This window comes from Dromiciops gliroides, chromosome 2 (assembly GCF_019393635.1).
Source record: "Dromiciops gliroides isolate mDroGli1 chromosome 2, mDroGli1.pri, whole genome shotgun sequence".
NCBI classification, from domain to species: Eukaryota; Metazoa; Chordata; class Mammalia; order Microbiotheria; family Microbiotheriidae; genus Dromiciops; species Dromiciops gliroides.
Genome location: NC_057862.1, coordinates 473,868,561 through 473,882,774, shown reverse-complemented (window position 1 = coordinate 473,882,774; position 14,214 = coordinate 473,868,561). Strand labels below are relative to the sequence as shown.

Genomic DNA, 14,214 nt, shown 5'->3' with positions numbered 1-14,214 from the left:
GAGACAGTGCCAAATTTAAACCTCTCTAGGAGAACATTTAAAAAAGACATGACACATTAAATCACAGTGGGCAAGAGAAAAACTGCAACAAACCAAATTCCACTCTAATGAACTCTGTAGAACACACAAATGTTTTTGGTTATAGTAGAATTATAACCCACCATAAGGGCTATTATTTATATAAAATTCCTTTAACCATAATAAGCAAAGCCACTGGCACTGTGAATTATACATACAGATACAGAAACAGTTTTGTTATGCAGAATCCTTCCTTGAAATGATACTCTTATAATCAAATTTTACATAAACTGTGTTTTCATAGAGCAGTTTTCTCTGCTCACTCATGCTCATCAGGAGGTATCACTGTTTAATCTTCCCATTAGCAAGGGTCATTGTATTGCAGAGGACATTATCCCTACGTTAGAGAATATTTCTGTACTTATATCTTTATCACAAAAGTGCTTGAAAAAATAATGAAGTCAGTTCCTGAGATAGTATATTAAAACTAGAAAGAAAAATGACAAAATTATCTACTATCCTGGTATAAATGAGAAAATACTGTTAAATTCAATTTAGGCAATTATCTTAATGTGCTTAATTTAGATTTCTAGTCAGAGAGAAGATAAGTTACAAATCTAAAATTATAGATTCCATTCCTTAAATTTTATCTTCTTACTGTCTTTTTCATTTTTCCTTGGACAATTTGCATCTCTGGCAGTTCATTTTTAATGAGTAACTTTTAATGAATATTTTGGAAACAACATACTAACCAAACTGCCCTAATGAGAGGCTTACTGAGGAGGATTAATTAAGCAATCAAACAAAACTTGCCTACATTTGTGGTCCTACTGGTCATTCAGTGCTCTGTTTTGCACATACTCAAATATTCCAATGGATCTGTGATCACACCACTTCAGAAGTTCCCTCCAATTACGCAGGGTCTAATCCATAAATACTTATCCATTCTAGGTGACTCTGGTCCGTGTTCTCCCAAAAGTTCTCTGAGAGGTCCCCTCTATGTGCTGGAGGACTTCCTCACTTTCTCCCACCATCATGAAGATACCAACGGAACATGCTGAGATTCCATAATATTCTACATTATACTTTTGCCCATCATAGATCCCCTCCATTGCCCTTTAAAGGTGCCAATCAACAATTCTTTGGAGACTGTGGCATTACACAATTCTCAATAAGACAGCATCCTTGGAAGAATACTGCTGAGTAAAGATATTTTTGTTTTCCTTTCAAAAAGGAGTCAGAAAGTACAAAAGTTTTCTCAAAGATTACCCAGCTTGCTCTCTCACACCTCCTCAATTCTGCACCAAATCCACTATTCTTTTGCAGTGCCTATCCAAGGTAAATATAAAGGTATATTGATAAGACTAATTCAGTGAGCATCCATCCAAACTCATTCCATCTTCTGGACTACTGGCATTCTTTAAGGAGTGCAAATTGGAAAATGAAATCCAATTTCTTCATTTTATAGGTGAGGAGATCAGGCCCCAGCCAAGAAAAGTAAAACCACTTCTTCAAGGTCTCACAACTATTAAGCACCTGAGTCAGGACTCCACTCCAGCTCCTCTGATTACAAACAGTCATGTCTGCACTGACTCTAACACACTGCCTCTTCATCAATTTGGTTTTTCCTTTGCAGTCTATTATGTCCATCTCTTATCCAGTTGTCATGGATTTCAACTATTATTTTATTATTTTAGGGCTTAATACAATGTCATCTGCAAATGGGAGTGTCCACAGGATTTCACCATCTATAGGAAATCCCTTTTCTATTTCAACCCTTCACAAGATAGCCTCTGACAGTGGGGAGGATGATGACAAGCATTTTTCTTGCTATCTTATGCCTCAATTTGATATTGATAGAGGATAGATGAACAAAATTATCTCTGTGATTGTAACTACTGAGGAAGCTTATGTGATCTTAATTCACACATGAAAGACATCTTTAAGTAGAACTTATTTTTTTTTGCAGGGCAATGAGGGTTAAGTGACTTGTCCAGGGTCACACAGCTAGTAAGTGTAAAGTGTCTGAGGCCAGATTTGAACTCACGTCCTCCTGAATGCAGGGCTGGTGCTCTATCTACTGCACCACCTAGCCACCCTCCCAAGGAGAACTTTTAAGGATATATTTTACACCACTAAATCCTTTTTTAATCAACAATAGAGTAAAATCTTATATTCACTATATCTTTCAAGTAATTGCATGACTGAAAATGCTGTAGAAAGACATTTTCAAAAATTTGCCTGTCCTTTTCTCATATTTCATCGATGAAACTGTTGATAATTCCCATAGATTTTAGAAAAATAATAAATTGGGTATGAGGGGCAATAGTTACCAATGTTCTCTCCATCACCTTTTTAAAAATAATAACTACAAGTGATGTTTTTCTCTTCATTCAATATTTTTCCTCCTTGCAGACTGAAACTTGAACTTAGCTCTATTGATGTTTTTGAGATTTGTTTGCTTCCAAAACATATTTCTTCTGTGTATATACTTGGTCTGGCCCAGTTATCCTTCCCAATGTCATCAACTTCATTTTTTAAAATGCCATTTCTACTTCCAACTGCCACCACAAAAGAAGGGTACTAAATGGCTAAATATTTTCCTTTGTTTCACAGGTTAACTTAGACAAAGGTTTCATCACCAAATCATCAGCCTACTTGTAGTATGGCTTTCTGTACTAGTACAGATCCTCAGATGATGGACAGTCTGTGACCAGGACCATACTCAAAAAAATTTAGAAACTCTTAAATTTAGAAAATGTTAGAACTGCCCAAGCTTTACAATTCTGCTGGCTAGATCTTCAAGAACCTAAGTGCACTTCCACACCATGATGAGGCAAAGGAGTAAGACTTCTGTAAAGGGACTTATAAGTACAAAGTTTAAATAAAAACATCAGGGTTAAAAGGGGATTTTTATATAAGAAGCATTTATTCAATGCCTACTATGTTCAGAGTACTATTAAAAGGATAAATAAGACATTATGTCTGTTTAAAAAGAGCTTATAATTTGGTCTGATTATTATCTTTCCATTTCCCAACTCTCATCTTATGAGACCTAACATAAGATACTATATTAAATAAACTTAATTCTGCTAATATAAATTTAAAAATCCCCAAATCTGGATATTATATTTTAAGTATAAGTATATATTCCTTACCTCATTCCCAATAATGTCAATGTTCTGTTGGACTTGGGGAACCCATTGTCTTAAAATGGCAAATAATTCAGATACTGATGTTTTAGGATCAAAAAGGATTTCTTGGCATGATGCATCATTGGGATCGAAAAAAGAAAATTCTATTTAAAATAAGAAAATATGAGTTTAATAGATAAACAACAAAGAAATCCCTTTAATACTCATTACAATAAGGTTCACAGATTTCAGAGCTAGAAGGAAAACTCACTAGAATTCATTTAGTCCAATCCCAATTTTACAAACAAGGAAATTAAAGCCCAGAGAGTTTGAGATTTGCCCAAGCTAGTTTGGGGCAGAGCAAAGATGGGAATTCAAGTCTCTCGACACTAAATCTAATCTTCCAGGCATAACATTCCACATTGCTTCTCCCAAGTCTAAAATTTCCAACCTACAAATTGCTAATGAAATCAAGCTGTATCTTTTCATGACACATGTGACTTTAATAATTCCAAGGTAAAATAGACTCTAGACTCACTGAAAAACCTAGGTATCAGGAAAGATAAATTGGTAAGACAAAATGTATATAAAGGCTTATTTGTCCATTCACAATGTTGAAAACGCAGGTTTCCTGAAAACATGTTCCTTCCTAAAGGACCAAAATTATATTTGAAATGGTTAGTAAAATTGGAAATTTTTGACCATTCTACCAAATTTATCTTCACCTTTTCAAGATGTATTCTTCTTGGTCGATCAAATCTATGATGAAATAACCCTCAAGAGCATTGAAGTCTTTTTTTTTAAGGTTACTATGAGTTAATCTTACCCCCTCAGACAGCCTGACAAGACATTACTACAACTATAGCATCACAATAGAAATGATGGAATATCTGTTCTATTTTTTTGTGTGTGTATAATTGTTATTCTTGCGATGATCTAGCTTAGATAGATCTTACAAAAAGCTTTCTACCACCTCATTTTCCCCTCCACTGCCCTTTGTGATTTTGTGAAGTAATATTCCACCTCTAATGTTCTGTAATGTTGGAAGAACTCTGGAAGTTTGTGTCATTTTCTAAATTGCAAATTCAGGAAGTCTGCCATTACTGCTTAAAATAAATACATATTTTTTAATTACATGCAAGTATTAAGAAATAAAGCAATCAACAAGGGAATGCAGAAGCTGAAAGTCAGCTATAATAAAAACAGAGCTTTTGGAATTTGTGAAAGATACCGTACATGGTTTTAGAATGAACATGCAAAAGCCTAAAAAAAAGTAGACAAGAAACAGAATCAACTTCCTGGTTTACAAAAAGTTAAAACTGCTACACAACATACCGCAGTCTGAAGGCATTGGTGCTGCAGAAACTGAAAAGATAACCGGCGTGTCAGAACCTGAAAATAAAAACGGGTATCTTCCAATCAAAGAATTTCCTTCTGAGGGGAGATCTGGAAGGTCTTCTATGGTCATCCTCTAGAAAGCCACCTTTAAGACAAAAACAAAAAAACATTTTTATTCCCAAACAGCTTAGAATTTTTACCTCAAAGTCATCGTTTTAAAAAAAAAATTAAAAGACAACCTTTTTCCCTTAATAATGAATCTTATCTTTTCAAATTCCAATTGCAGGGCTATTTTTTTCCTAGTCCTTTCAGCAAACTCATCTGAAGTAATAAATTTTTTCCAATATAATCTCTGTCAATGACAAAGGAAATTTTTCCCAGAGAGGCGTGGGTGATGACACCCAGTATATTTCACAATAAATAATAGGTGAAACCTGTTTCAAAATTCCAGGCTAATCTAAAAGGGTGGGGTTGGTGCTCTCTTAGCTCATACTAAGAAAAACTGACACAAAGTATCCGCTGGCAAAACTTATCTGTGCAGGCCTACTACTCCAGAACGCTGACAGTGTGCTATCTATCATCACATACTGCGTGCAATACAATGGGCTTGTGTTTTTTCGTATACAAAGAAGCTCTTCTATGATGAATTTCCATTCTGTCTCAACCTCCAAGTAAAAGTTTTGGGGAAAATTGTGGTCACGTTATTACAAAGTTTATTAACTTTGCTTTCAAATACATATTGATACTGTCTTATAGTCTTCATTTCTTGTGGATCCTATCTAGGATCTCTACTGATTCTGGGCCCTGAAAGATTTGGAAAACGGACTTTTGAAACAAACTCTGCATATTGCTTCACTGCCTCCAGGAAACAAGTGAACTAATAACCAGTAAGTTCATTCCACCCTGCTGAGCTACTTAATTCCGGTCTAGCTTCCATCTGCAGCGCCTGGTCAACATAAAGAGGTGGAGTACTTGACAGGCTTCCTCTGAAGCTATATGGCAATAACTGAAACAAGTATACCACATTTCCTCCCAAGACAGTAGAAGATTCTTCCTGGGAGACACGCCAAGCTGAATTCAAGAAGCATGTTCTAGGGAAGAAGAGCTTCCCAAGATTTGTTGAACACGATCATTGCTCAGTCCTTGTCATTCCTCTTGGCACAAATAACCTGGAAAGTGCTGTGAGAGATTATGACATTCTAGGCAAGAAACCTAAGACCTCAGGAGCACAGGTGACACTTTCATCACCATTGCTGATTGAAGGTTTGGACTTCAGAAGAGAAAAGCAAACTTGGGAAGCAAATAGCCAAGAAGGTGGTGATGACTGGGGGCAGCTAGGTGGCTCAGTGGATAAAGCACTGGCCCTGGATTCAGGAGGATCTGAGTTCAAATCCAGCCTCAGACACTTGACACTAGCTGTGTGACCCTGGACAAGTCACTTAACCCTCATTGCCCTGCCAAAAGTAAAAAAGGTGGTGATGAACAGGATTTGGACTTACATACTACAGCTTAAGATACAGGAATGGCAGGCTTTTGGCCAGGGATGGTCTGCATCAAATAAGGTTGATAAACATACAACTGCCTAAATTATTAGATCAAGGGAAGGGAAAAGGGAGAAAATTGCTCAGGTACCTCAAAATGAGAACATTATTGGACAGGCCAAGTAATCAAAGGAGACAATAAGAGAGCCTTAATAAAATGCATAGTCCCAGTGGCCAGAACACTAGCTGAAGAATCAGAAGACCTGGGTTCAGTTCTCAACTCTGATATTTACTCCCTGAGTGAACTTGGGCACTTAACCTCCCTGGGTCTATTACCTATCTATAAAAATGATGGAGGCAGTCCAGATGACCCTCCATGTTTCTTCCAACTCTAGAACTATGAACCTATGAAATGCAAAAGCCATGAGAAATAAAGGGAACCAGAGACCATAATGCAATGAGGGATGTCTGACCTCACACTATCACTGAGATGTGGGTAGATTTGACAAGGCTGGAACATGACAACTAAAGAATATATCTTCAATTGTGATGGAATACTATTGTGCTCTGAGAAATGACAAGTAGGATACCTTCAGAAAAAAAATGGAGAGACTTACATGAACTGATGCAAAATGAAATGAGCAAAACCAGGAAACAATTGTACACAATAACAGCAATATGATTATGTACTATAAATAACTTAGCTATTCTCAGCAATAAAATGATCCAAGACAATTCTGAAAAACTTATGATGAGAGGTGCTGTCCATCTCCAGAGATAGAACTGGTAGAGCCTGAATGCAGATCAAAGATATTTTTCTTTACTCTCTTTTTCTTGGGGGTTATTTGTTTTCTTTCACAGCATGACTTATGGGGAAATGTGTTTTGCATGATTTCACACCTATTACCTATGTCAAACTGCTTGCCTTCTCAATGAGGGGGAAAGGGGAGGGAATGAGAGAATTTGGAACTCAAAATTTGAAAAAAGAATGTTAAAATTGTTTTTACATGTAATTGGAGGAAAAACAAAATATTAAATGACAAAAAAAGAGTTTATCTTATTCAAGAGAAATCCATTAGCGTGGTAGAGTAGCATCACAAATAATTAATATTTATATTAGCTTTAACGTTTGCAGATAGCCTTATGTATATCATCTCAGTTCAGTCTTACAATCCTGTATATTAGATGCAATAAAGACAAATAAGAAACTGGGGCTGATATAGATATAGATCTATATGAATAAATCCACAAACCAGAGGGACTAAGCACAATGAAGATCATTTGGGTGAAATCAGCAGAACATGATAGAGCCCCTAGACAGAAGAAAATGGATGAGTTCAGGAAATGGACTACAAACCTGGCCCAGGGACACATTCTAAGTGATTAGGGCCTTCATCAACACTGGATAACTGCCCAAATGCTCTCTGCTAAAAGAAGAGCAGCCAAAAAATATCTCATTTGCCTTCATAGTCATTTCATTCTTCAAAGAACAAAGGAAGGGGCAAGGAGAACTGTTTCCTCATCCTGATAAGGAGCTAGTTGTCAAAGAAGAAAAATGGCTATGACTTTTTAATGTCCGTGATCACACTGAACCTGGGGTTAGAAGGCCTAGGCTCAAATACTGACACTTCCTGGCTGTCTGAACATGGGCAAGTCACTTAACCTCAAAATGACTTAGTTTCCTCATCTGTAAATTGGGGGTACTAATTTTTGCCCTATTAACCTCACTGGGTTGTTGTGAGAAAAGGACTTTGGAAACCTTAAAGTTCTATAGATCCATGAACTAATATTATTATTGTTATTGTTATTATTTTTATGGAGAGCCAAATAGTTGGACATTTATCCTACATTCTTATTTGTCTTTCGTTCTCAAAGAAGACCATGACATCAGGAGGTGATGTCATGACTTGCAGTAAATTGGATTAAAGCGAAGAAAGGCTGAGCAAAGTCACCAGTCTTACTCTCCCCCTCCAGAGGCATCTGGGTCCAGTGACAAGATATACATCAGGACAACTGGAGATGTTTAAGACAATTGGAGTCAAGTGACTTGCCTAGGGTCACACGGCTAGTACGTGGCAAGTGTCTGAGGCTGGATTTGAACTCCCATGCTCCTGACTCCAGGGCCCCTATTCACTGCACCACCTAGTTGCCCCATATCCTACATATTTGGAGAATAGATTTCAAAGATGTTTAACAGATTTCACAGGAAGAAGAAGAAGAAAGAAGAAGAAGAAAAAGAAGAAAGAAGAAAAAGAAGAAAGAAGGAGAAAGAAGAAGAAGAAAGAAGAAAGAAGCAGCAGCAGCAATGCAATCACAAGTTGCATGGAAGAAGTAATGTCCAGAATGAAGAACATAATAGTCCAACAGTATTTAGCCATGGTTAGATCACAACTAGAAAGAAAAAGTATTGACAAACTGAAGGATGTCCAGAGGAAGGTGGTCATGATGGTGAGAAGTCATGCTACAAAAGGACTAAGGGAAGAAACTGCACTGCTCCTAAAGCAGAAGACTCTATGATCTTCAAGTATTTTAAGAGCAATGATTTGATAAAAGGATTACATTGGATCTGATTGGCATCAGAAGGAATAATTAGGAATAACAGGAAGAAGCTGAAGAGAGAAAGATTTAAGGTCAATGGGAAAAAAAGCTTTCTAATAAACGGTGCTATCTAAATGAGTTGCCCATGGCTACAGCTTTTTGAAGGGAACCTGGATAACTTTCTGGGGATGTAATAAAGGAGATTGCTACCTGAAAGTTTCAGGTTGAAAGTAGATGACCTCTCAGGTCTCTTCCAACTCTGAGATCCTACAATTATATGGTACTTTATCAGAATCTGAGAAGTGATACCATCCATTCCTAGTGATTGAGAAAGAAACAAAGACCATTTCTGGTCATGAAAATGGGATAAGGACAGCTTTCTAAATCCCCCTGAATTAGGTTCATGTGGGGCTTCATCATATGTTTGAAGTTATCCATTTTCGATCCAAGGCAATTCCAAGTTACTCATGATGGAAAATGTTCTCCACATCCAGAAAAAAAGAACTGTAGATTCTGAATGCAGATTGAATCATACTGTTTCTACTCTTTTGTTTTTTCTTTTTTGAGGTTTTTCCCTTTTGTTCTGATTCTTTCACAACATGACTAATGCAGAAATATGTTTAATGTGATTGTGCATATATAACCTATATCAGATTGCTTTCTGTCTTGGGGAGGAGTAAGGGAAGGGAGGGATGGAGAAAAATTTGGAACTAAAAATCTTATGAAAAATGTTGAAAACTATTTTTACATGTAACTGGAAAATAATAAAAATACTTTTATGATTGAAAAAGTCCATTTTCACATGTTGTAGACAAGTACAAATCACAATCACACTCCAAAACCAAATATAAAATAGAAGAATCAAGGTCTGTTTTTTTTTCTTTTGCTACAGATGTTCTTTTGAACTTTTACCTGCTCCATCACTAATATAGGCCAGTTCACTGGGGGCTGCTGTTGGGGGCTGACCATATTGGTGCCAGTCTGAGCTCAGAGCCCTACTGCAGCTCAGAATTCTCAAGTTCAAGGGACTGATCAATCACAGCTTTCCAGGTAACAGGGATTGCAATAATCACCATCTTTCTCCAACACTACGTCCTAAAACCTGCTGGCCTCTACTTTTGGGAAAAAGAAAAGGAGATTCAAGAGATGAATATATTTGGAGTTTCAGAAAATAGTATGTAGGGTATTACTTGTGTTTCCTTTCAGGTCAAACTTTATTTTTACATAACGGAAGCAAGAATTTTCTCTGGGGATTACAAAGGAACAATATTCTTACAGGAGAAAAAAAAGTTATTTTCAGCTTTAAGGAAAAAGAGTGGATTTGTGGGGTATAATAGTCCCATTTACACGCATACACTTTGGTCTACTAGATGTTGGTTTATTATGTGCAACCCAATGTTACTTATGTGCTTTATTTTAGGGTTGGGGAGAGCAAGTAAGCACAGCAATTAATCAATCACAAGCACATCTTACCTAATGTTTCATTTCAGTAGAATCAATTACTGTCTCTAAGTGGTACAACATAACAGAGGGCACTTATTTTCTAAAGAAGTGCTATAGGGAGTAAAATGGAGCTGAGTATCCCCTGGGAGGGAAAGAGAAGAAGCCAGGAATCTGAGCATTACAGCAGGGTTTAAGACGTTATGATGGAGTGTTATTGATGTTAATGGCAGCAATACAATGCAAGTAAAGGCTGTCCATGAAACAGGTAACAATCGCTGACATCTGTTGAAGTGAGGTGGTATTAGTCCCAAGTTACTGTGCATATGACAGATACCCTTTAGCAATCAGAGTATCATCATAGGTTCACACCTCCTAAGCTTATATTTGGAAAACACCAGGAGAGAATTGCAGTCTCATTTTATCACTCCTGAATACTGAAATCCTACAATATTGCTCTGAGGGACTGACTCAAGGAAGCTTTACCAATGCCCATTGAATAAGAATTCTAATCCAGAAGCAGAATGCAGGTTTAACCAAGAAAGTCTTGGGATGCCAACAAACTTTGGTGGTTCTGGAAGGAGGACACACCTTTTGTCTGCCAGCAGCTAGGGGTTTCCAGTCACATTCAGAGAATTGCATTTTTCAGGCTCTTTTACTCAAAATGGACATTCAGTACTTCACCAATCATGATTCCTTATTATCCCTGAGAAATTCAAAAGTAGTTTGACCAAAATGGGTATTTTGGTGCCCAATCAGAAACCTGTTTGTTTCGCGATAATACAAAGTTTGTTCATTTATTCAGCCAGCATTCACTGGGTCTATCTTCTGTGCTCAGAACTATACTAGTCATTGTGGAAAAGTACAAAAGAAATAAATGTGCATTCCTGCCCGCAAGCAGCTCACATTCCTGATAGAAAAACAAAATATACATGTATGACAAGATCAGCTATAACCCAATCCAATGTTGTAATATATAAACTTCTATATATAAACAATGAAATAATAGGGGAAAGAAAATAATCACGTTGGGATGTAGTCATTCAGGGAGAAGAGAGCATATCAATTGTATAACTTAAGGATTGCTGATAGATTTTTCAGGATGAGTTATCATTTATAACAATAAAAAACAACAAAAGGTCACTTTTTTTAATTTTTTTAAAAATCCTAAAAAAATTAAACACAACCTGGTCTTTTCTGAAATAAACACTATAAATATTTTATTAGACTGACTTGTACAGTATTGGAGATAACAGTCATCATACCTCAATCTTCGAGCATGCTAAACTTAACATTTTTAAAAAGCATCTACATAACTAATTACACTTGAAAAATAGGAAAGGACATGGTTAAGCTTACATAACAATAATCTAACAAGTTCACCTTTCAAGGATTTTCTTTTTCCCATTATGCTACAGCTTTGCTCTCTTCCCAAAAGGACAAATGTACTGAAACAAACAGGATGGTCAACTGTCAAATCAAAATTTCACATTAAATGATTTCACAGAAGCTGATTTGTAAATATGTGCATTATTCTTTTATACACAGTTGTTTTTCTTCAACAGAATAGAAGTTTCTTGAGGGCAGGGACCTTTCAGTTTGCATCCTTATCTCCAAGGCCCAACTCAATGCTTAGCATATATAATGCTTGTTGAACAAAATTTTAAAAGACTCCATAGAAACCATACAAAAATGTCAATCAGTGTGTGACCATAGGGAAGCCACTAAACCGCTCAGGGCTTCACTTTACTCATCTGCAAAATGAAAGAGTTGCATTAGAAGATCTGTTAGCATCCATCCATCTCTAAATCTGTGTTCTTTTGATCCTAAAAGTAAACAGTATCATTTAATGGATTTAGAAGCCTCTATTTTTCTTAGTCTCATTTAGAACAAGGAAAAAAATTAACTCAGTAAGTTGTGGAGGTGGAATGTCATTAAGATAATGCTGAGTGAAATTTTTCTTTCACTAATATCATGGGAGATTTTATTGCTTCAAAGCAAGTCCTAGTAGGTCCCAAAGCATATAGTGGCAAGTTATTACTGATAAAACTATGCTTGTACCCAGTTTCACAAAAAAGAAACAATTTTTAAAATCTCCCTTAATGAACAGACCCACTGACATAAATCCAGGACAACACTGACATTATGAACTGTTTAATCTGATCCAAGAAGGCAGGAACATGTCACCAACTGCTTAGCACTCTCAAGAGCAAGCATTTCCCTTCAAAACTCGAGTGACTTCTCAAAACAAAACAAAAACACACATGCTGATGCAACCAACACAAAGTGGGGAAGGAGAGTAAGTAGCGAGGCACCTAGCACAATGCAAAAGAACTCCCAGATGCTTTTATTTTTTTTTGTCCCTTTATCCATGTACCTGTAAATGCAATCTGTAGTTGTGCAAAATGAAAAATTAGTGTAAAAAAATCATACTCCCCCATGCAGATCAGCAATTTATCTATATTACTCAGAGCTTCTGAGTTATTCCCCACTATGTGTCAGAGGCAGGCCTCAAACCTAGGTCTTCTTTGCTCCAAAGCTAATCTTCTATCCACTAAACCACAAAGAGTGCTTCTCACTAATTTGCTGAACCAAATTACAGAGAAATGAGCACTGCCCTTGGAGTCAGAGAATCCAGGTTCAAATTCCTCCTCTGACACGTATTCCCGGTGCGATCTGGGACAATTCCCTTAATATCATCTGTAAAATGAGACCAGTCTGAGGTCCCTTCTAGCTCTAGACCTACGAACTACAACTCTACCACCTACCTGCCCAGCAACAACCCAAAACCCAGATGTCCTTATTCTTAAGTCCCCTTAACCCTATAAGGTGCTACGCAATCAAGGGCTAACTAAATCTGGAATGAGCAACCCCGGGTTTAAATCCCTGCCTCTGCCACTTTACGGTTTGTGCAGCATTGAGCAAGTCACCTCGCCCGCCCTGGCCTCAGTTTTCTAGAGGGGGCGGACTAGGGGCCTCTGAGGCCCCGCCCAGCCCTAGCTCTCTCTACCAGCAGAGATGCCACTGGAAAAGCGCGTAGCAGGTGCACCCCTCTGCCGGCATCCTTGCTCCCGGGCGGGTCGGATGCTTAGGCTCCTTCACCCCATTGCCATCACCACCCCACCCCGCTGCAGAGGCCCGGGAGCACCCCACACGAGCGCTCCTTCTCTCCCTCCCTCCAGCGCCGCGCACGCTCCACGCGCCCCGGGTCGCCCCCCACCCCCACTGTCAGTCCCCACCCCCACCTGCGCTCCTCCGGGTTCTCTCGGGGAGCCGCGCCGAGGGCTGGGGCGAGGAAGGGAGCCCCAGGGAGCGGCTCAGGCCGCGCCAGAGGAGAGCAGACGGAACCGCCTCCACCCGACGACGCTGCAAGCAGCACTGAGCGGGCCGCCGGCCCGCCGAGCCTCGGGAGACGCCCCGCCCCGCCAGCTCCTCCGGGCCTCCTCCCGACCCGCCTCCAACGGCCGCCGCCTCCGGGGCGCTGGGGCCGGCTCGCGCATGTCCGCAGCACGCAGGCGCGCACGGGACGCAGCCGCAGCGAGAGCCCCCCCACCCTGACCCTCGCCGCGACCGTGACCGTGACCGTGACCCGGGCTAGCCGGACCTCCCGCCACCACCAGCTCCCGAACCACCCCGAGAGAAAAAACAAAAAGAACCCCACCCCCAGGATCAGAGCATCGGGGCCGAGCCTAGAGGGCCGTCGGTGACCATCCTAGGCCGGGGCTGCCTCGGCTGGCGGCCACCGACCTCGAGCAGTCTGTGCATCGATTTCAGGGCGGCTGGGAGGAGGAGAAGGAAATCCCAGCTTTATTTTAACACACCCCCCCCAATTGAAATTAATAATTTCCTTTGATTGTGAATGTAAGCAGCAAGCCGTTAATGGGCCCATAGGCTTCACTGGACTGCAAAGCGGGTGCGTGACACCCCCGCACAAAGGTCAGAACCCCTGATCTTCTTCTAGACCCCTCCTCCCACGGAATCAAAGCTGGAGCTGGGAGGACCATTGAAGCCCTCTTATCCAGCCCCGTTGTTCTCTAAATGAGGAAGCTGAGGCCCGGGGAGGTTAAGCACCTTGCCCAAAATCTCACAGGTGGGATTCCAGGGCATGGTGTCCTCTAACATCAGAGCTGGTGCTTTTCACAGAAGAGGAAATGCCAAGAGACGGGAAGGGGGCCCAAGGACACAACTTCCTCCCCTCTAAGTAAAAAAGCTAAACCTAATCTGCTAGCATCCACCCCGTAGGGTAGGAATATTGGACTTGAGGG

At 39.5% G+C, this 14,214-nt stretch overlaps 1 protein-coding gene across 10 annotated transcripts in view; it reads right to left on the bottom strand.

The window, feature by feature from the left end:
• CLIP4 (CAP-Gly domain containing linker protein family member 4) overlaps nucleotides 1-14,214 on the bottom strand; it is a 117,784-nt gene that overhangs the window by 80,343 nt on the left and 23,227 nt on the right. For 5 of the 10 annotated variants that reach the window (XM_043982020.1, XM_043982021.1, XM_043982024.1 and 2 more), the window contains 2 exons: nucleotides 4,488-4,635; nucleotides 3,177-3,316 (listed from right to left, as the gene is read on the bottom strand). In XM_043982020.1, the coding sequence (XP_043837955.1) occupies nucleotides 3,177-3,316; nucleotides 4,488-4,620 (273 nt within the window). In that variant the 5' untranslated portion in view covers nucleotides 4,621-4,635. Of the gene's footprint in view, nucleotides 1-3,176; nucleotides 3,317-4,487; nucleotides 4,636-13,194; nucleotides 13,355-14,214 lie in introns of those variants that run through there. The other 5 variants (XM_043982026.1, XM_043982027.1, XM_043982019.1 and 2 more) reach the window with 3 other exon arrangements.